The 23,209-nt window shown below is 51.2% G+C and overlaps 1 protein-coding gene across 3 annotated transcripts in view; it reads right to left on the bottom strand.

Moving 5' to 3' along the window:
- UPB1 (beta-ureidopropionase 1) overlaps window positions 1–20,744 on the bottom strand; it is a 29,766-nt gene extending 9,022 nt beyond the window's left edge. For 2 of the 3 annotated variants that reach the window (XM_036993120.2, XM_036993119.2), the window contains exons 1-6: window positions 20,534–20,744; window positions 14,558–14,729; window positions 12,732–12,819; window positions 6,841–6,935; window positions 4,519–4,680; window positions 2,631–2,800 (exon numbers count right to left, since the gene is read on the bottom strand). In XM_036993120.2, coding sequence (XP_036849015.2) covers window positions 2,631–2,800; window positions 4,519–4,680; window positions 6,841–6,935; window positions 12,732–12,819; window positions 14,558–14,729; window positions 20,534–20,637 — 791 coding nt within the window. In that variant the 5' untranslated portion in view covers window positions 20,638–20,744. The remainder of the gene's footprint in view (window positions 1–2,630; window positions 2,801–4,518; window positions 4,681–6,840; window positions 6,936–12,731; window positions 12,820–14,557; window positions 14,730–20,533) is intronic. The other variant, XM_017663235.3, reaches the window with a different exon arrangement.
- Between the last annotated feature and the right edge of the window lie 2,465 nt (window positions 20,745–23,209).

Below are 23,209 nucleotides of genomic sequence, written 5' to 3'. Positions count from 1 at the left end.
TTTATAGAAACACACCCGTAAATGACATTTTCAGGAATTAAATAGACAGTAGCAGAGCGAGTGCCATAAAACATCTTTCTTGCAGTTCTCCAGTGGGGGTGGGCTGCATAGGACTCAAACCCGCAGCTGGCAATAAAAGTTAGGCTCAAAACAAGCGAGGGGAAGGCAGCTAGAGGTTCGGGGAGCCCAGCACATGCAGAAGTCACGGGGAGCCCCCTGCAGGGGGCAGAGGAGGAAAGGGACATCTGCCACATTCCCAGGGTGGCTACACAAGCCCCTAAAAACAATCACAGTTGGGGGGCAAAATGCAGGGAGGGGCTGGGATATATCGACTTCCTGATTAACCCACATACATGGCAGGAATCTGCAACCACATGGGCTGTCAGGATGACTCAGTTCATCAAAAAGCAATTCAACTTTATTGTGTACTTAGAACTGTGGGACCCCAAAATGAGTGAGGACATCCTGCTAACCCACAGGACAGTGTATATGGGGGGCCGGTGGCAGGGGGCACAGGAGATGCCAGAGAAGGCGATGGGTTGTTCTGGGAGCTGGGAGCCGATGTTTGTGTATGGCTGGTGATTTGCCCACTATCATGCTTAAAAACACCATCAATTCCACAGACAATCATTTATCATTTTAAGGAGATCACCCAGAATCCCACCATCCTAACAGACCATCTGTGGTCATTTTTCCAAACTCTATGATCATCCGTGGCAAAAGATGTTTACAGAGTTCTGACCGCAGCCTGGAAACAGCCTCCTTTGCTCACAGGCTCCTGCTGTGATGCTGCATTGATCTTCATAATGACTTTTTAGTGGCTGTACAATAACCCGTGGAAGCGACGGGCTGAAACAGACCTGGGCCTGTCATTGCTCTCGCTTCTGGCTTGTCTCTCATTATAAATAAAGCTGCCAGAAACATCTTCACGTGTACAGCTTTTTCTTCCTCTTTTAGACGCTTCCTTAGGTAAAGTTCTAGGAGCATAATTATCCAGTCAAAGGGTGTGAACATTTTAGAAGCTCACGAAGCATACAGCTTCCCAAAAGACTCATGATCATTTTAACTGCCGGCCTCACCACACCCTGGAAAGCCACAAGTTGAATGATTGTTGGCTGAGGAAGGAAAATCAATAATTTTTAATAAGCTTAATAGGCTGTTGAGGACATAAGTGGTTATGTGCATATTACATAGGGGTGCTTCTGTTTGCTTAATTGGGGCTATAAACACCCTAGGGAGTGTAGGGTCAGGGAGGTAGCCATCTGAGTCTGAGACCATAGCTTTGCCTGCCCTGGCCCAGGAGCTAGTTCAGGCCCAGGCCGACTCAGGGCATTGGCTTCAGTTTCCTCTAGGGACCCTCTGGGGAGCTGGAACTTACTGGACATCTTACGCATGGCTGGCAGGAGGGGGCTGCTCCAGGGTGGCCCCAAGGTTCTGGCCAGACGCTGTGGCTGGATGAGCTGTAATCACCCTAAGTCACAAGTGCCAATCACAGTCATAGCGACCAAGCCACCATGAGGCCCCGTGGGGGTTCTCTGGGGGGAGAGCCAAGATGGCTCCCCTGCTACCCAACCACAGCCCTCCTGGACACAGGCAGATGCTCAGGTGCACGGACAGGGCAGGGGACCTGAGGGAGCCACAGGGTTTGCATGCTGTGCAAATCAGAATTCACACTTGAGAAGTCACACTTGAGAAGGGGACACAGTGCTTATAAGAAAAATTAAATGTCAAGTTCTGACATTTAGAAGAAATTCGATTGAAATTTAGTTGTGAGAAGGGACAAGAGTGACAGGTGTGGGCCGGAAGGGAACTCAGAGCTGCTCCCCCACAGAGGGACCAGGGGCTGTCCCCTCCTCTGCAGCCCCCTCCCTGAGGGGGCGCAGGCATCTAGGACTGCAGAGAGGGAAAGCCAGCACCTCCTGACCCAGAAGTCCTGCTTGCAGGAAGTGAGTTGAGGAGAAAGATATTTGCACACACATTCCTAGAGCTCTGGTACTTGTTAATGATGCAAAACTGGAAACCACCCAAACACTCAGCCGCTGGGGAAGAGGAGCGGCGGAAGTGCAGTCACGCTGGGTCATGCTGGCTCACTCGCCATTACTGACCAAGGGACCTCCAGGGTCCTCCTCAGGGGCTCAGGGCCGCCAGGGCCCACCCCACTGCCCTGGACAGCAGTTTTCTATTCGGGAATAAGGCTAACACCTAAACATGTGTTAGGTGTCACAAGAAGTTAAAAACAAGCTTCAGAGCCACTTGGCCGATCTGTTAGGGAGCCTCAGCTTGACTCCCCCATCCGTTCCATCTCTTGTCCAGACGTCTGCCCTCCGCACAGCGGACGCTGCAGACACGAGGCTCAGGAATCAGCAGTCCCCTCTTCCAGAGGTACAGTGGCTATGCCAGGGATGGAGGCCAAAGGTGGCCAGGTACCTACTATGCTCCAGGTTCTTTAGAAGAGGAGAAGCTGCCTAAGTGCACAGGACACAATCCCAGGGTTCAGGCTTGCCAGATGTCCTGGTGGTCCCACCTGCCCGCTGCTGTTTACCAAGCCCCTCTCCAGGCCATGCAGCCTGGCCATGGGCCTGAGACACCTGGCCCCCAGGACCCCTCCCGAATCCTGCCTGCCGAGTGACCTGAGGGCTCCGATGGTGGCCGAGGGGTTGAAGATGATCTCGGCCCCGTTGATGCTGTACATGAGCCAGTTGAGGGGGTGGTGCCGCCCATAGCAGATGTTCACCGCGATCCTCCCGAACTGCGTCTGAAACACGGGGTGGCCCAGGTTTCCCTCCATGTAGTAAGTTGACTGAAAAACAAAGGGCCATATAATACAGCCTCTCAGCTGTGACATTTCCCTTTCCTTAGACTTGACATAAGAAGAGGACTGTCACCAATACTCCAAAGCAACACTCTTGGGTGTGACTCTAAATTCTGTAATTTCAAGATGCCAAAAAATCCCCCCCACCCTCCCGAAATGAACCCAAGAAAAACCAGACAATCGCTACAAGCCAACCCAAAGGGGAAATCACCATGGCTTTTGCAATTAGCCACAATTTCTTTTGTGACATGTCAAAAAATCCCCAAAGCAACTTCTCATAGTATTTCAAGGATACACTTTGGTTAGGTTTCAGTCATGGTACAACAAAAGGAAGATTGTCTGGTCACTGTTAACATGAGTTGGTTAATGTCCCCAACAGCCATGTGTACCTATAAAGAATGTCAAGCTGAAGGGACTGGGAGCTCATCGGGGCAGCCCTCACCTGCTGGGGAGAACCCACAGCCCGGGGGGCTCACGTAACTCGCCCAGCTGATGAGGACCAATCTGACACAAGAACTCACCCCTAGGAGGTACTATTCTCCACAGAGCTCTCTGGCATCCTGCCCATTGCTGTGGATGGCCCTGTAGGGCAGGCAGGTGGCACACGGCCCTGCCACCCCTGCCCCTCCGCCTGCCCCCTCAGGCTGCCGGCCCTGGGACATTTCCATGGATGGCACTGTGGGGGACTGGACTGGGGTCTACTTGGGGTCCCAAACAGACCTGTTCCTGGAACATTCGTCTCCTCCTACTAATATTGCAAGGGTCAGGCAGCAACCAGGATGTGCACATGTGGAGGACATTGGGCCAGATCCTGGTGTGTCGAGACAAGCCCTTTACTATCTACAGGGAGCTAAAGATTAATCCCAGGGTAAACAGCTGGGAGGTATGCCTTCCCACCCCCAGCTCCAGCTGTTACTGAGAAACACTGGGCTCTTCTTTTTCCCCGGGGGAACCTCGGCTAGCTCAGCAGATGACTCGTGATCTGCCTGACCAGCCTGAGGGTGGCAGGGACCCTCACCATCAGGGAGGGCCATGGAGGACTGGGGGCATCGCATCCTGCATAACTGTATTTTTTTTCAGATCAAGTCCAGATTTCATATCTAGTAGGTGGAGCTCACTTACCTCCTTCAAATGTCCACCCCCACATCCTACCCACCCACAAATTTGACATTAACCAATCAAAACAGCTACACTGACTTACACCCTGCTCACAGACACACAGCCCCATCTACCACAGGTGCACAGATATGCATGTTCAGCCACTGTCTCCCAACACGTGGACACAGCTGATTGAGACCCCACGTGAACCACAGACATGGACCCTCACCCCCCAAATAAGGACTAGACTATAGGGGCTAGAAAGGGGCCACAGGAATCATTTCACATTTGTGCACTGTTTATATTGGTTTTAATTTATATCCTACTTACTTCAGAGATGAATTTCAGAAAGCTAAGTCAGGTCCTGTTAAGAAAAACCAGCCCTCTGTGCTGAAGGTGTTTGGGACTCGCCTGGGCATCCCACCTGAGTCCCATCTGCCCTGTGGGGAGGGGCCACGGCAGGAGGTCCCAAGCATTGCAGCCACACTGTGTTCCGTGTTGTGCGACTTGATATGATCTGACCCAGAACTTCTCTCACAAAAAGGCCCAAGGAGATATGCGTACAGAAGGGCAAGCCAGCTGGGCCGGTCATCTGGGGGGCAGCTCACCTCATTGAAATCGCCCACTCTGGGGATGTGGTTTTTCCTGGTTTTCCCAAGGATGGCTCCAGAATTGGAAATCACCGTGGCTGTGTTCCACAAAACGTCGCCATGCTCTCTGTCTCGCTCCAGGATGGGGGATACCACCACCAGGTCGTGTTTCTTTGCCAGCTGGAGAAATGATGAAGATCACAGAGTCCTACTTTCAGATCAACTGTCATTGTTTCTCATTGAAGAAGTCAGGGATCCTCCTGAATAACTAGACTTGGTTCAGAGCTTTCGCTTGCATTTGCCCTTTGGAGGACTAGATGCCAGTGTGTCCTCATGTCCAAGCTCAGCTAAATGAGAAAAGTCATCATCCCCGGGCACTGCTGGTGGGAATGTAAAGTGGTGCGGCTGTTGTGGAAAACAGTATGGCAGTTCCTCAAAAAATTAAAAATAGAACTACTGTATGACCCAGTAGTCCCACTCCTGGGTATATATACAAAGAATTCAAAGTAGGGTCTCAAAGGGAAATCTGCACACCAGCGACCACAGCAGCGCTCTCACAACAGCCAAAAGGTGGATGCAACCCAAATACATGGCTGGAGGGTTGGGCAAACAGAATGGGGCAAATCCATATAATGGAATAGTCTTCAGCCCTGAAAAGGAAGAGAATCCTGTTGCATGGATGGCATGGATGGCATCCTTGGCCTGGATGAACCCTGGCATTATGCCAAGTGAAATAAGCCAAACACAAAAGAACACATTCTCTGTACAAGTTCACTCACATGAGGTCTCTGAAGTCAAACTCATAGAAACAGAAAGCAGAATGTTGGTCACCACAGCTGGGGCCAGAGGAACGTTAGCTAATGGGCACAGCATTTCAGATTTACAAGATGAAAAGTTCTGGAGACCCCTTCTACACCACTGTGAATGTACCTAACACCACTGAATGGTACTCTAAAAATGGTTATGATGGTAAATTTTATGGTATGTGTTTTTTACCAGAATTTAATAAAAACGAGTAAATCATGGTACTTCTCATCTGTACCAAAAACAAAACAAGACTCTTTGACAACAAATTCCTTTTGTCTCCAGTGAGAACATATACCTGGTGACCATCTGGATGAGCAGCCCTGGATAGTCTTCTGCTCTCAACTCTAACCAGCCTGTCATTTCCTCTGGCTGGAATGACAGGAGAGAGGGAGAGACACAGTGAGAGAAGGAGATGTTTCAGGGCACGTGAGGGAGGCTGGGGTCCCTGGGCCCATCTGGTGCCCACAGGCGTCCCTTGGCACCAGTCCTTATCTCCACACCTCCTTTCCTTTTCCTCCAGCCCTGGTTCAGGTGTGTCATCCGCAGTCACCTCCTAACCAGTCCTCTTCCTCTTCTGTCCGCAGCACAGAGACAACAGCCCAGTGAATGGGTGATTTTTTTCCCAGAGCTCGAGAACGCTGACGTGTGGAATCACATCCGTCTAGACCGAATCGCTATGATTACAGCTCTGCTCAAAAACACTCTAAATTACATGCATAAAGGCTGAAATGGGACAAGAAGAAATGGAAGTTCTCTGGTTGCAGGTGAGAATAAGGATATGCTACCATCTGTAACCTCTTTGAATGTTAGGGGTTTTTGGATAACTGCTTTATTAGGATGTAATTCATGTAGCATAAAATCCATTTTTATAAAATGTGCCATTCAGTGGTTTTCAGGACATTCACAGAGTTGTGCATCCATCACCACAATCTAATTTCAGGACATTTTCATCACCCCTGATGGAAACCCCAAGCCCATTAGCAGTGACCCCCCTGCCCCCACCCCAAGCCCGTCAGCCACTACTCTGCCTTCTGCCTCTATGCATTCGCCTATTCTGGACATACAAATGGGATCATACAACACATATTATGAGGCTCTAATAAAGAAAAATGAAGACCAGTGTCTCTGCTAATGAGATGAGTCGCGCAGAGCAGCCTACATAACTCAGGCAAACAGCAAGGCAGAACAGCAGAGCTCTGGACGAGGAACAGGCCTTGCTGGTCCCTGAGCACCGGCCCTGCCACTTACCGGCTGTGGGACCTACTATGGGAGTCAGCCCCAGGCCACCCTCCCTGGCTGCAGCCCCCTCACCTGAAAAAGCCATTAAGGTCCCTTCTGGCTCTGAAACTGCAATTTTAAGTGAAAGCACACTAAAAAAGGGCAGCAAACAGTCTTATCCGATCTTATCTGGCAAAACAAGCACCAAGTGTGTGCATTTTCCATGGTGAGGTGCCACGACCCCCAGCAGCTGCGGCTGGTCAGTGACCCACATGTGATCGGCAGCTGCTGCCAGGGCAGCGGCTGACGTCCCACCTTCTGACAGAATCTGGTGGTGGGCCCGTCTTCTGCTGACTCAGCAAACTCCGTCCAAGGAAGCTTCTCTCTCGTACAGAAAGCGAAGGGCATAGCTGTGAAGGGAAGAAAAGTCAGAATCATATTCAGTGCTTATGGCCTCTGATGGGGGCTCCTTGGCCCAGCAGTGGAGGGTCTCCACAAGGGAACACAGCCCCAAGGGCCTCGGCCTAGCTTCCAAGTCCTGTCCCTGGCTGTGCTGCTGGGCAGACCTAACCTTCTGGGCTTTGTGATAAAACACAGGGGTGGGCCAACTGTCTTTCCTATGGTCTTAAAAGCAATTCCAGCAGGGACTTGAACAAGTACCTGCACACCCACCTTCACTGCAGCACTGCTCACCAAAGCCAAAAAATGGAAGTAACCAAAGTGTCCATTGATAGATGAACAGATAAAGGAAATGTGGTCCATCCACACAGTGGAATATTATGCAGCCATAAAAATGAAGGGATTCTGACACATGCAACAATATGGGTGAACCTTGAAGCTATTATGCTAAGTGAAAGAAGATAGTCATAAAAGAACAAATGCAGTCAGATTTTACTTACACAGGATCCCTAGGATAGGAGAATTCATAGAGATGGAGAATAGAGTGGTGGTTGCCAGGGGCTAGGGGAGGGGAGGATGGGGAGCTGTTGTTTAATAGGAACAGTGTCTGTCTGAGAAGAAGAAAAAATTCTGGAGAAAATTGTAGTGATGGTTGCATAATGTGACTGAACTTAATGCTACAAAACTGCTTAAAAATGGTTAAAATGGTACATTTCATGTCAGGTATATTTTGCCACCATAAAAAAATGTGTTTAAAAAAAATTTGCAAAAGGTTCAGCCCCAAACTGTTCCCAACCAGCAGATCCTGAGCTGCTGGCCAATCTGTAGGTTGGTAAGAGCATAGCCAAGACTCTTTGGGGAAAGTATCAGAGAGCCACTGAGGATGGTGCGAGGACCCTCAGCATGTCACCATAAGGATGCTCCTCCTCCCAGGGACAGGGCAGCTTCTTCAGGAACAAGGAAAGCCACTCACTTAATGACCCCATGATAAGTTTGGGAACCACTGGATGGGCTGAGCACGCCTTAGGATAAACACATTCTTCCTGTGATTCCTGGCTAGATGCCAGCAGGGGGCTAATTCAACAGGAAATTTCATTAAACTGGCTGATGTTTGTTTTCAAATAATAGGTACATATATATGCAGTGACAATTCCAAGAACCCTAGATATACCAGATTCAAAATGGCAGTTTCCTTTGGGTGTGTGCCAGGGGGAACTGTATTGGGGGGCACCATGGACCTTTGGCTGTGTGTGTCCCGTCACTTCACAACCTTGGCCACACTCTTTAATATCCAGCAATCTAATGGTATCTCCCTGTGACTAAATATGAGTCTCCTTATCACCAGGGAGGTGGAGCACCTTGCCACACGGTCACCGGCTTTCTGGAGTCACCCTCCAGGCGATCTTGTTCATACCCTTTGCCCATTTCCTACTGGACTGTCTGTCTTTTTTCTTCTTGACTAGGAGCACTGAATCCCTTGTTTGGAACAATTCCACATACTCTTTAGATCTTCCTCCTCCCAATGACCCAGGTCCATCCCTTACAGAGGAGTTGGCTTAATGGAAGCTTCCAGATGCTTGCTATTGTCCTGCTCACTCTGAACTGACAAACCTGTTGGGAGGGTTTGTGGAAAGCTGTGTGATGTGACTGTCAACTGCTTTAACTGGTCATGGCATGGGATGTGTGGCCAGTTTGGGGGTGTTAACTATAGCCCACCTTTCCCAAACATGGCCATGTGCCCAGACCTGGTTAAAGGCAGCTTGTCCTTGATACCCCTATGAAGAAGGTGTGACTCTCCTGGTTTCACTGAGAAGGAAGGGAAACATCCGCCTCCCAACTCCTTCCAGTCTCAGGAAGCCTGGTCTTAAGATGGGGCCAGTAGGAAGAGGCCCCCAATGGCATCACCACCACCCTGGCCCCCAGGGACAGCTAAGTGGGTAGCAGACTTTGCCAGCAAAGCCCCAGGGGCCCCTGCACCAGGCTCAAGACTCTCCAGGCTCGCCTTTGGTGAAGAGGGATGAACTATTTTAAGGAAGCCAACAATAAAGCTGTTGATAAACAAAAACAATCCTTAATGACCATTCATTCTCAGCTTTCAGAGCATTAGAAGAGACTCAAAAACCCCAAGAGAATAAAACCCTTTTGGATTTCATTTCAGGTTGCTAAACTCTCCAAATTTCTCCATTTCCATTTTAAAGGCTTCTTTTCCTGTTTATACAACCACTATAATGTAAACAAACTTCCAAAAGAAAGATGTGGAATGGAGGGTGGAGGAGGCTGGCTGCAAAGTCCCAACTACAGTTTTCAGTTTAGAGAAGGGGGTTCCCTATTCATTGAACCAACAGTCCAGAGTCAGGCTCTAGACTTAGACCCTGCCCTGCCCTCCGGAGCTGCCACCCTAGACAAGGGAGCTGGATTATAACCCGGCATGGCCACACAATGCACTGAGTGCTCCATTCTGTGTAGGGGAGCTCCCAGGGCCCCTCAAAGGAGGAGGTGTCTGTGGTAAGCCTTGAGTGCTGAATGGAGGTTTTCCAGATCCAAAAAAGGGAAGAAGTTGGTTAAACCATCCAACAAATATTTTTTAGTTTCTATCACACACCAGGAATTGTTCAAGCCACTAAAGATAAAATGGGTTTTTATCTTTAGTGGAAGGAATGGATAAACCAAATGTGGTCCATCCATACAATGGAATATTATGCTGCCATAAAAAGGAAGGGCATTCGGACACATGCAACAACATGGATGGTACTTGAAAACATTTTGTTAAGTGAAATAAACCAGACACAAGAAGACAAATACTGTGTGATTCATTTATATGAGTTACCTGGAGTAGTCAAATTCATAGAGACAGAAAAGTAGAACAGTAATGATCAGAGGCAGGGGTGTTATTGCTAAATGAGTACAGAATTTTTAATTGGAGATGATGGAAGTTTTGGGTATAGACAGTGATGCTGGTTACACAACTTTGTGAATGTATTCAATGAAACTGAATTGTACACTTACCAATTGTTAAAGGGATAAATATAATGTATATATATATTTTTACCACTATAAAATAAATTTAAAATAAAAAATTAAATGGAACTTCTGGGTGCAGATGGCAGACTGGACACACACCTTTGCTCTTTTTTGAAACCCCACCAGATGACACTAAAGGGATTTTTATGCAAATGTATAAACCCACAAGGATGAGGCACTAAGAGAAGGACAACAAAATGTGGGAGGCTGGAGAGCTAAGGAATGGGCTCAGATGTCTTAGTGGATCTAGAAAACTCAGTCCCCCCAGCAGGGCAGAAGGCCAAGAAGCAGCCCATTCTCTACCACAGACCCCTCGAAAGGTCAGGAGCCTGAGGCGCCGCATAGCTCTGAGGGTGGGTGCAGGGATGAGTGACAAACAAGAAGGATCGGTTGCAAGTTTTCTTAAGAAGCAGTCAGAAGTCCAGTCCCTCCTCCCTCCCACCTCAGCAGAAAGATAGAAGTTTATTCTCTGGAGACAGTTAAGGAGGGTTTCTGGTCTTGGGGAAGCCAGAACAGATGAAAATGAATAGAGTGTCAAAAACAAAGGCATTAAGTAAATATCAGCACACTGGAGCCCTGCCCTCTTTCTCTTCTTTGCAGGAGGTGAGAGAATTCTTCTCTGGGGAACCTGACCAGCCTGAAAAGAATGACCCAAAGACACTACAATGGGGATGGCCTAACAAACAGCTAAATTAAGTCATCCTATCATGAAGCTCATTGGAGAGGCTCCTCCCACAAACTCAGAGACTGCAATCATGTTTTAAATCCCCAATTCTTAAAATATAAGCAATCAGGGAAAAAAGAGACTAATTTGGAGAAAGTAGGGAGAAAAAAACGTTACTTAATATCTTCAGAGATAAGAGAAGATATTGCAACTATAAAACAAGAACACGATGTGAGAAAACAGGAACTTTCAGACCAAAAGAACTCTCATAAATTCAAAATATGACAGCAGAAATGAAAGACTGAATAGAAGGCTGAATGACAAATTAGAAAAGATCTATCACATAATTGTGGAAAAAGAGATGAAAAAATAGAAGGAAATACAAAAGAAAATTAGGGATCTAGTACAGGGTTCTGACATCCTAACAGTAGGGGTATCAGGAAGAGAGAAAGAAAAACAGGGGAAAAAATCACTAATGAAACAGTATAAGAAAACTTTCTAGATCTGAAGAACCGAAGTTTCTAGACTGAAAGAACTCACTGACTGCCTAAAATAATGGATTGAAACAGATAACACAATGGCACAGCATTATGAAAATCCAAAGTATTAAAGTATGAAAGAAGATCCTACAACCTTTTTGAGAAAAATAAACAGGTCATATTTAATGAGTCTTAAATCGAAATGGCCTTAGACTAGACAACAAAACCAAAAACCAGAAGACAATGAAGCAAGGTGTTGGAACTTCTGAAGGGAAATTATTTCTAACTTAGAATTCTATACCCAGTGAAACTATCAAGCAAGTTGCCGGAGTGACATATTTTCAGACATGCGCGGTCTCAAAGAGTTTACCTACTATATGTTGTTTCTCAGGGGACTACTCAATCAAAAAGCAAGAAAAAGGAAGGTGTGGGATAAAATAAATGCAAGAGCAAGGAAAAGAGACATCCCAGGATGATTGTGAAGGAAAATCCCAAGATGCCTGCTACGCGGCCAGCGCAGTGGGCAACTGATTCAGACCCGAGCAGTCAGAAAACTCCGGGACATATTCCCCCAGGAGATGGAACCAATACACTGCTTCACGTGTGTAAACCTCTTAAGGGGATTGAGAAATCTGGGAGAAAGTTTGGGGTACGTATGTAGAAAACAAAGCAGACTCCAGGGAAAACAGGGAAAGTTATTCAGGAAAAGAAATCAAAGTGTATGAAATAGCTTGGCAGAGAATGGACGGGGGACAAGAAATGTACATGTATGTAAAGGGATCGGAAAGACACAAGGCACTGATTCTATCTTCTTCCATAGTGGGGAGTCAAGAGATGATGCAAAACTGAAGAATTAGGAAGCAGCGACACAAAGGTAAATTCATAAAGAACCAGCTAAGAGTAAAAAGTAGTTGCCTCTGGGGAGGAGGAAGCTATTTTTTAGTAACAGGCCTTTACATCATTTGACTCCAAACCGTGAGCATGGATAACTTTGATAAAGATAAAAGTAAAGGTACATGGTACCAGGAGTACATAGCAGGGACTTAACTTTAGATACGGAGATGGGCTGGTGCTGAGGTCTGAGGATTGGATGGGTTTACTAAGCTAGGGGAAGGGGCCACGTGCCAGGCGAAGGCAACAGCTGCTACAACGGCCGGGGCGCATGAGAAGGTGCCTTGGCGGAGCGGAGAGTCAGGGAGGTCAGGGCAGAGGCCAGCAGAGATGAGGCCACAGAGGTGTTGCAAGAACAGGCTATGTAGTACAGAGTCTCACTTCATAAAGATCTTCCCTGGGTGTGGAGAGCCTGTTAGAGGGCGCCAGGGTGGAGGGCACAAGGAGACCAGCAGGAGGCAATCACAGACGCTGAGCCCGGAGCGGACGGTGCCTTGGACCAGGGCAGTGGGAATAGGGCGGGGAGGAAGAAGTGCGCGGCTTCACTTTGGGAGCGCTGACAGCACCAGACAGCAGACTGGGGCACGGGGGGCGGGGAGGGAAGGTAGCTGGGTTCCTGGTACTGTTGACGAAGAACCTTTCTATGGATGAGAAAAGGAGATTCTAAAAAAGCGAGTAGCACTCTTGGTGACATTGAGATAATTCACAACTGTTGGAAGGCAGCAGAGAAAACACCCCCAGGAGAGACTTACTCCATGCTTCCTGGAAGCAGATGATGTTCACTCCGCACATCGCAGCCACCTCTACAATGGTTTCCATGCGCCGGTGAAGGGCGGAGACCTGGCGATTTTAAAAGCGAAGATCAGAACCCATGTACTTCTACTGGTTAAGACCATTTTTAGAACTCATCCCAAAACACATGCACAACCCCCCACCAGGCCAGCTGCTACAGGATGGGCAGGGTTCGAATGGTATTTTGTACTGTCATCAGGTCCAAAATCTGCAATAAAAGGTGGAGGTGCAGAGGCTCTGGGGTCCCACACACACTCCACTGCCTTTCTGAGCCCTGGTTCCCTCACCTGGAGAACGGGAACACTGCCTGCCCCGTAGGGTTGCTGAGAGGGCAGCAGGAGGTCGTGTGCTGCTTACTGCAAGGTGGGCCCACCGTACACTACAACCATCTCTGGGGCTCCCTCACCCCAAGATACAGGCCATTTCCACCATCCTGCCTCAAGGCTTCGGTCATGCCTGTCCTGACACTTCCAGTTTCCTGTATCTTATCTTCGAATGACTTGCTTTTCCCAGCTGGGCCTTCTGTTAGGAATGTGCTTCTCCCTCCACCCAATCTTCCCTGGGTGTATCATGCATGTCGCATGTTGCCCACAGAGGGTACTGAGGTACCTCGACCCTCCCTGGCCCACGTGTGCCCCTCCAGCAGTGCTCTTCCCATTGCTGTCATGTTCCTCCACGGTTTGTCACTTCCATGACCCCATGCTTTCTTTGGGGGCAGGAGGAAAGCACCCCATCTCAGTATAACACCTGGCAGGATACATTCAGAAGTGTTTGTTTATGGAAAGACCAGAGGGAGCAGGGGGACGTCCTGGAGAGCACAGCTCTTTCTGATGCGCTGTCTCTCCCCTTCCTGTGCACACAGGAGCTCCACAGACAGTCGCTGGGTGCTGACAGGGTGCAAAGTGTGTCCCCAGGTGCTGCAGGGGGAGAAAAGCATCCCTGCCCCTCACCAACTGCAACCTGGGATGGCCGAGAAGATGTAGTCACAGTCAGCGAATCCAGCAACAGAAAGTGAACTGAGAACTGGGAATCTTTTAATCCAACGAAAGCACAGAAAGGGCCAAAAGTGAAGAACAGTGCAGACCCTGACCTGGAATCCAACTGACCTTATGCTTCTCGAGACTCCCTAAGAACGCACAAGCCTGCTGCATACTGAGGAAACCTCTGCAGAGAAGGCCTGGGGAGTCTGGGCAGCGGGAGCAATGCTGGGAAGTGTATACAGCCAATCCCCTATGTCTGTGGCAACATGTTTCTTGAGGGAAATACCAGGTGCTGTCACATTTACATTCACTGTAAGCCTATCATAATAGAGCAACCCTGCAAGTGCCGTCAGCTAACAGGCGTGTGGGTATAAGTGAGCCCCTGCCCTTGGGATCAAGGCAAAGGAGCACGTGGATGGACACACGGGTCCTGAGCAGTATGTGCTGGCAGGCGGTCTTCAGGTGGGAGGCTGAGAGGCAGGAGCTTCCCAGAGGGAGCGTAAGCCAGACAAAAGGGCATCCTCCCAATTGGTAACTGGAACTTCAGATCAGTGGCAGGGGAGGAGGTGGACAAGAAGGTGGAAGGAGCAGTGGGGAGGGAGAGGGAGGCAGGAAAGCAGAGGTGCCAGGAGAGAGGGAGCCGGAGATGCAGGCTGCGGAGAAGGGGGGCCGCCAGGGCCCAGACGTCTGGTGTTCGCTCGGGACGCCTATGGACCCAGAGTGAGCAGCCAGCCAGACTGCGCGCGTGCTCAAAACACAGAGAGGGCCATGGCCCTGTTTATGTGTTTATGGTCAAGAGGCTGCACCTGTTCCATCACAGGGGCGTCTGCAGGCAGGGCGGTTCTGGTCTGAACAAGCCCCACGCGCACAGTCCGAGGCTCCCTCAGCTGCTCCTCCGCTGCCTCGAAGGCGTGTCCCTGTAGCTCAAAGTCCCCTGCAGAGGCAGCCACCAAGGCCTGGCTGGGCAGAGGGAGCTTCCTGAAGGGGCAGAAAAGAAGAGGCGGGATGATTTGCATGAGGTCTGCTGAATTTAATACCTCCCTCCCCATAGCCTTTTACCAGGTACAGCAGAGGTGGGACATTCTGGCAAGCAGGCACACAGAGGGGGCCAGGGTCAGGGCCCACGCGTGGGGGGCTGGAGTGTGGGCCCAGGAGGGGGGAGAGCAAGGGCGCGGCCCGATGGAGAACCAACACTACACTGAGTGTGGACTTCAACTGATAGTCACCGGGGATACTTGAGCAGGGAGGTGGCAGGGTCAGGCCTCAAAAGGGGGGCAGCGGGGTGGGAGTGGCAGGGTGACCAGTCAGGAGGTTGATATTTTACCTTTGCTAAAATCAGGGTGGGGATTAAAGTATCGGCGGTAAGCACAGAGGAGAGGGAATGGATTCCCAAAAATGGCTGTGGCCAAGAAAGAGAGGGCTCTGTGGAGCCAGGGGGTGGGGTGGGCTGTGATAAGACAGAGGGGCTGCTGAGGATGAAGCTCAGGAGACGGCTGGGAGCAGAGGCCATGGCTGATAGCACTGCTGAGGGTCCTGCAGCCATTTGCCACTAGGATCACACATCTCCAGTGACCGCCAGCGCCATGCCCTGCTACTGCCCCTGCCTGGGGAGGGGGCAGTTCCACGGCCACACTGGGTGCACTCAGTGGGGCCCTGGTGTCCAGACCAAAGGCCCAAAAGCAACCACCCTGGTTTGTGGTTTATTAACAAAGGCAAGTGGATTATTTATGAAACCTTCCACCAAAGTGACTGTTGGTCAAAGAGCAAATGCCCCCTGAGACCTGTTGAGCGCTGACACCCAGGTGAAGCGGCAGGGGCCCAGGAAGGCCTTACCATCTAAGGGCAAGATGGTTATGAAATACTCAGCGAACACATCAAAAAATAACCTGACAGCCATTATCTAATAATAATATTTCTCTCCTACTTTAAATCACTTTCTTAAAAACGTCTTTTCAAAATCACAGCCCTGTCATCCCAAGCCCCCTGTTGCCGCCCCCTGCCAGGTGGCTTCCATGTGACAGCCTTGACAGCTCCGAGCTGGGTTCCACCCCTGACAATCAGCCTGCTTTTCAACAGTCAGGGTTCCGTGTGCTTCCACAGGTAGGAAACAGCAGCAGTGCCCACACAGCGCCTCCTCAGAGGCAGTGACCCTGGCCCCAGGAGAAGCCTGCCACCCCCCCAGCAGGCTTCAGCCCCGGGTGAGTCAGCCTGGTGGACAGAAGACAGAGGGCTCAGCGTGCCTGTCTGCTCTTTGCCAGGGGGCCGGGAAGCAGACCGCCCTCTGAGAGGCCCGGGGGTGGGGGGGGGTGAGCGCTGGCATCCCTCAGCCTCTGGCCGTCTCTCTCTATCCCCTGCCCACAGCTGGCTGCTTTCCCCATCTTCTACCACCACCACGACCTCCCTGCCGCCTCACTGTCTATGCTGTGTGGTCTCCGCCCAACACCCCCAGCTTTCTACGGGCACTCATTCTCCCAGGCCCCCAGCGAGGCAGTCCAGGCCCTCCACCCTCACCTCTCAGCGACCCCTGCCCTCCTGTTACCCATCCTCACTTCCTGCCCCACTTAGTCTTGAAGAACCCAACCGACCCTGGAGTCCCATTCTATAAACAAGTGCTGTGCCCACTGAAGCTTGGCATGGGGATGCATGGGGACACAGGCCGGCCGTGGCCCAGAGAGGCTGGGACCAGCAAAGGAGCAGGACTCCGTGCTGCCTGCAACCCTCCCCGGGTCCTTACAGATAGCTTTCTGCCCCTCATCCTGCCACTAAGGCCCCACCCCTCGTGGCCTCACCTCTAACCTGATGGAGTAAAGTCCACCAGCTCCTGTCCTGGCCCCACACCCCCTCCAGGCCCGTCCCCCAGCCCCCACCTCTGCCACCTGGGTCCTGGCGGACCTCGCCTCAGAGAGCCCGGGGCCTGTTTCCTCAGCAACCTCTGGCTTCTGGAACTTCATCTTTCCTGCTCTAATGGCTCTTTACCATCATCATTTTAAATAATTAAACTAGAGCTGTGCTACAAAAGAAACACATGCTCCTGGGGAAGAAAAATCACAGTAGAAATGGGGCTCCAATGATAAATGAGTTGCCCTTTCCATGCCACCCCTAAACCCCTGTCCTGCACCTCAGAGACAATGTTTCGTGTATCTTTCCAATATTTTCTCTGCATGTATGCATCACATATACCACGACTCTTTGTATATTCTGCTCTTCCCCTTCCTCCCCTTTTCACTGAACAGTATACATAGCTTGGCTATCTGTCTCTACAGATCTACCACATCCGCCATTAAAGCTATCTGAATCGCTCCCACTACAAAAAAAAAAAAACAGGAACAAAAATGAAGGGAAGCAGGCTCCATACAGGTCCCTCTTGTTACCTCCCCTGTTACCTCCCTCCCCTGCCCTCCCCTCCCCTCTGCAGGGAGCTTCCCTGAAGCCCTCCCCTCCCACACCTTCCACAGGCCCCAGTTCCCTGGGCCCCCCTCCCCACTGCCTGACCACCGCCAGGCTTCTAGCTGCTAAAACCAGGGGCGCCCTGCTATCCTCATCCTTCTAGACCTGCCTGTGCAATCTGACACTCTTGTCCCCGTCCTGCTGAGTGTCCTCGATACCCACCATCCCCATGTCTTTGCCTCTGAGTCTCCCACAAAGTCTCCACTTCCTCTGACCCCTTTAACATGGGCCTCTCCCACTCTGCGCCCACTCCTCCACCTGGGACGACCATTTCCAGAAAAATCCCAAGCCCACCTCTGCACAGTCCCTGTAGTGAGTTGAATTGTGGCCCCCAAAAGATATGTCCTCGTCCTGACACCTGGAACCTGTGGATGGGACCTTATTGGAAAAAGGATCTCAGCAGATGTAATTGAGGATCACAAGGTGAGATTACCCTGGATTATCCGGGTGAGCCCTAACTCCAGCGAGTGACAAGTATTCTTACACGAGATGCCCAGAGGAGGGACACAGGGAGAAGAGGAGAAGGCACGTGGAGACGGAATCAGAGGCTGCGGCGAGGCCACAAGCCCAGGAGCGCCGGTTGCTGCCAGAAACTAGAAAAGGCAGGGAAGGACTTTCCCCCAGAGCCTCTGGAGGACGGCAGCCCTGCTGACTCCCTGGTTTTGTGCTTCAGAACTGTGAGGATAGATTTCTTCTGGTTTAAGTCACCCAGTGTGTGGTAATTTGTTACTGCAGCCCTAAACAGCATCCCCAGTTCGATTCACCAGCCTGCCCCAAAGCTGCTGTCATCAGAAGGCGGGCCCCAGCCACCTGAGGTCCCAGCCAGAAGCAGCAGCGCCTCTGCCTGTTGGCTATCCACACTGCCCCTGACCTCCAAAACCCTTCCTCCTCTCGGCCCCCCACGCACTCTTTAGGCCGCCTCCTTTGTCACCTGCCCTTTGCAGATTCTTGAAGGCTCCCACCACGGCCAGGACAAGGCCCACTGCCTCCGCATGGCACACAGAGCGCCTGGGATCCATGCTGGCGACTCCTGCCTCCCCTCCTGGGTGATCCCCGCAGTAGTCTACACCCACAGTCCCCGAAAGGGCATAACCTCTAGCATCTGGGCCTCGGCCTGGAGAACCTGAACCCATCCTGTCTCCAAACCAACTCCTTCATCGCCGTCAGGATGCAGCTCAAGCATGGCGGCACGGGGAAGCCTTCCTGCCCTGCTCCCCCTCCCCCATACGCGTACTCTCTCCAGCTCTCCTGGCATCCCTATTTCACAATGTAGAATAACCATCATAAGACGGAAAGGCCCTGGAGAGCAGGAACCAGGGCTTACTCATCCTCGCACTCCTAATACCCAAGACAAAAATAGATGCTCAATAAATGTTTGTTGAGTGAATGAGTGCTTCTTGGTTCTGGCAGTCTTAAAACTGAGAGTCAACGTTCCTTAGGGATTTCATCTGTCTGGCAAAGGCCCATTTAGCTCATTCACTTAGGAAACATTCACTAAACATCGCCTTTGTGTTGGGCACAGCAAGCAGTTGGGAGAGCAGGTGGTCTTGTGTACAGCTCAGTGGAAGTCCAGAGAAGGGGCTGAGGGCTCAGGCTCCATCGGGCCTTCTCAGAGGCGGCCGTGTTCGAGTCAGGCTGTCAGAGGCGAGCAGGGTTTAAGCAGAAGGGTTTTTAAACGACCAACAATTTTCCATCCCCAGTTCATAAGTTCACAGGCCTGTTCATAGCCAAATCCCACCCAATCACAAGGACTGAACAAGTAAGAACGTTTATACCCTAGAGGTAAAAGCCTGGAAGGGTTCAGTGCTGACTGGAACACAACCAAGGGAAATAGGAAAAAGAATGGAAAAGGAAAGGCATTTACTCAGTTATCTTGAGCCAAGTCCCAGGATGAGGTCTGGCGGTCATTGGTCAGTGGACCTTGGCTCCCATTTTACCTCCCATTATAATAACGCCTCCCCACTCTGGAGTGATCCAAATGCCACCTCTTGCAAGGTAGTCCTTACCCTGATCTCTAGAATGTGCTTCAGCCAGTCACCTACCCGGGAAATTTCTTTCACTCTTCCTAAGACTCTTGTGTGTTACCTCTCCCTGACACCCACAAGCAATCTCCATCTTTTTCCCAGGAGAATGTGCCCACCTCATCCTTAAAACAAACCTATTCCCATCCCTAGAACTGTAGCCTAAGACGCCCCTTGCTTTAAGACATCTTTTTTGGGAGCCTCAAATCTAAAAGACTAGCGAGCCTTCCCTAAAAGGATGTGGAAAATAGTCTAGCATGAGCGTACTGGAGGGGATGCAGAACACTTTTCAACAAAGTTCTGTACCACGTCCACCCTCAAAGGCAGTTGTTCTACCCTGACTGTCCACTAGCAGTGAAAACACGGACCTGAAATCTGGCCTCCCTGCAGTAACTCCGCAGCAGCTGGTGGCTGGAAGCCACTGATGCAATCAACACCCACGAATTTCAGATGAGTTGATAGGTTCCTGCCTGGAGATCACTGCCACAAGGTCAGGGAGCACAGTCTGGCTGAGCTGGGGAAGCCCGCCAATGTGCAGTGAAGTGGAGAGACACTTAGTCAGGAGCTGTATGGGATCAGAGTTGGGGCTTCATTCTAAGGGCCATGGGAATCCCTTACAGAGTTTTAAGCAAGGAGCAACAGGATATGACTTACATTTTCTGGTTGCTTTGAGAAAAGTGGACTGAAGAAACAAGAGTGGAAGGGGAAGTATCTTCCAGCTTTGTATACTGGGTGTCCAGCAGGGTACTGCCCCCAGAGAGTCTTAGCAATGCCCACAACTCAGTGATGGAAAAACATTTGCACTGCGCAAGGTAGCTAACTTCTGTGGCTTCCCAGTGGGAAAGGAGGTTCCTTCACCAACCAGATTCAGGCAGCCTCTACCTTCGCGGGTCCACCAGAGGCCCAGTCACTGCAGGAAAGAGGGGCTAGGACCCGGCAATTCGTTAACCCGCTGGGAGCTCTAGCTGCAGGTACTGACCTAGACACTCACAGGACGCAGCTGGTGACTGCAGGCAGGAAAGGAGAATTGGGTAGCCACAGGGAAAGCCCCGGAAAGTCAAAAACCATCCTTTCCCTTCAGGTTCTGGGTAACTGGGAGACAAGTGGCTTATAGGTCACTCCAGGGTTGTGCAACCCCTGAGGGCCCCACAGCCCTCACATCTAGACGTTCTATGGTCTCTGCTCTCCGACTCAGTACTTCATCACCAACCCCCCAGAGCTTTCCAGATCTTGAAGCACTCTCCCCGGCCCCTGAGACCCACACTCGCTGGCCTCAAAGTCCACCCCCCCCCTCCCAGCCTATGGGCCCCAGACCTGGTCTCCTTGCCATAGAGAATGCGTTTCACCTCCCGCAAGTCTGCGGGTGGCAGGTGCTTCTCCAAACACTCCTCCAAGGACTTCCACTCTGATCCCGCCATGTTTGGAGTCCTCAAGTACCGACGTCCCGGCCCCAAATGCCTGCCCTCTGCCCGCAGCAGGAGGTGGTGGTGCCCAGGCCCGCGCACGCGCCCTCCCCTCCCTCGCGCCAGGTCGGCTCCTGGGGACTCCTGTGAGGACACGCCCCCTCCTCACGCCTCCGTGGGGCGCAGCCAATCAGCATTCCAGGGCTTCGTGGATGGGCCCGCCCCTTGCCCTTCGCACCTCCTCGCGCGGGGCACGCCCCCTCCGCCGGCGGGGCGGCCCCGAGCCCTCGCGCCTCAGGCGGACGCCGCGGGCCGAGGCTGCTCCCTCCCGCCGCCCTCGGGGCCCCTCGAGGCCGCTCTGTTGGCCTCTTCCTCGCCTTCGGGAACCTGCCCCGAGTCGGGGGCAGGACCAAGGGCCTGGGACAGGCAACGAGTGAGGTTAATTGGCCGGCCCGCCGCCGGCCTCCTGCGCCCTCTCGGGGGTTCGCGGGGCCGGTTCCGCCCCCGCAGGCAGGGCCGCTCCCCGCCGCGACTTCGGCCTCAGGTCTGCGGAACGGGGCCAGCGAGCCGGGCCGGCCCAGCCCTCGGATTGCGGAAGAATGTACAGGACGAGTCTGAGGGTCCAGGGGCGCCCCTCATCCCTGAGAACCCCCAGCCCGCGAGGGGCCGGAGGCCGCGGCCGGGCCGGGCCGGGCGGCGGACCCGGGAGCGCTGACAGCGCTTGAGCGCAAGGTCACGTGCCCGCGCGCTGTCGCGGGGTCAGCCCTGCAAGGGCTGCGTCCCCGGGCCGCGGCTCACGCCTGGGCCTCGGGAGCCCCTGCGCTCGGCCGGCCGCAGTGGGTGTGCCTCCGGGCGCTTTCCTGGGAGCCCGAGCGCTTCGGCCGCGGGAGCCTCTTCCAGTCACCGTTGATGCGCAGGGTCCTGGTCCTTCAGGAGCCGAAGGAAGTGCTCTTCTCAGCCCAGCGGAGAATGAAGACAGAAAGGCCGGCCCGCCTCTGGCAGGCAGAATGGGGAGGGGACCTACGGGCCCAAATCCTGGATGAGCCACTTGCAAACCTTGTGACCCCAGGAGAGTCATTCATACACTGTGGGCTTCTGTGGCTTTATTTGTAAAATGGGAATACAACTGCCCTTCAGGGTTGTTTTAAAGTAAGATAAGATAAGCACAAAGGGAGCTGAAAATAGGTGCCGTTGGGCCAAATACTTAGGATGTTTTCTGTAAGCCACTCACTCACAAGTTTGGGTCATTGTTGATAAATTTCACCTGGCAGTTTCTAGTATCTGACGGAACTCCCTTTTCAAGAATGCAGTTTGACTGAAGGCTTTTTGTGTATAAGGCTCTCAGATTAGGAGAGTACACAGACCGGCAGGACCTAGTGCCTTTCCTCCGTGATTGAAGTAGAGACAAACTTGGAAATACTTGTAAATAGAGCAGATGTATATGATTCGGTATGAGAAAGGTATAAAGCATGGTGTGGAGCTCAGAGGAAGGGATGATTTCTGGCCTAGGAAGGGAATAGTTGAAGGCCTCCTGAAAGAGGCCTCGTTGCCCACTCAGAGGAAATTTGAATGCCTTCTCCCCTGTACGCTGTTTCCCTTTTTGGTTCACGGCCTCGCTGCCCACTCATTTGCCACGTTTCTGGGAGTCATCCCCAGTTCCCCCATACAACCAAGCATCTTGAATTCTGCTAAATTTATCCCCTGAATTTTATGAAAATCTTTTTCCCTCCCACCTCATGCCTGCAGTCATGTCATCTTTTGCTTGAATTGTTGACAGTCTTTGACTTAACCCTCTTCCTCTGATGTCTATCCTTAGTTTGTCTTTCTAAAACTAGTATTTTACCATCCTTCGTACCCTCCACGTCTCGCTACCTGGAATGGCCCTCTGTCTTCTGTTCTGTGAACTCTTACTCATCCTCCAAGATGCAGCTCAGTTTTGACCTCCTCTGTAAAGTCTTCTCCAAGTGCTTCAGGAAAAGTGTGACTCCGCTAACGCTTTATGGATCCCACTGTTAAAGCACCTATCAAACATGATTGTGTAATTATTTCTGAGCCCTGGGCAGGAACTAGGAGCGATCTACCTTTGTGTCTACAGGGCTTTGACACTCAGTAAATAGCTGTTGAAGGAATTAATTCTAATGGGGTGAGGACAGATTCCTTAAAGTGGTGGCATTTAAGCTGGGCCTGAAGCAGAAGTGAAAACTATTATCACTAAATTGCTCAATCCGTCTTTCCCTAATGTGACAGGTGTTTTACCAGGGTTTCACAAAGATGGAATACTAACTTGAGGATAAAAACAAGTTGGATAAAGCGTTTTTAGATTCACCCAATTTATTTTTCACTCAAAATAATAAGACACTTCACTAGATCCTTCTGTGGTAATCGCTAAAAAAAGACTTGAAGCTCTGCCCGTTTCTTTTTGGAATCCAGTTGAACACTGAAGGTTTTTAACTTCATGCAAACATACTAGACTGAGGGACTAGTCATTGTTTCAAAGATCAGCTCTTTCGGTGGTAACACGGTGTAGTTTATGGTTTATGGATATATAATCCTTTGGCAAGTGTATGCCAATGTGAGCGGCAGGGAT

The sequence above is a fragment of the Manis javanica genome, chromosome 15, assembly GCF_040802235.1.
Source record: "Manis javanica isolate MJ-LG chromosome 15, MJ_LKY, whole genome shotgun sequence".
NCBI classification, from domain to species: domain Eukaryota; kingdom Metazoa; phylum Chordata; class Mammalia; order Pholidota; family Manidae; genus Manis; species Manis javanica.
This window is presented reverse-complemented; position numbering and strand designations above follow the sequence as displayed.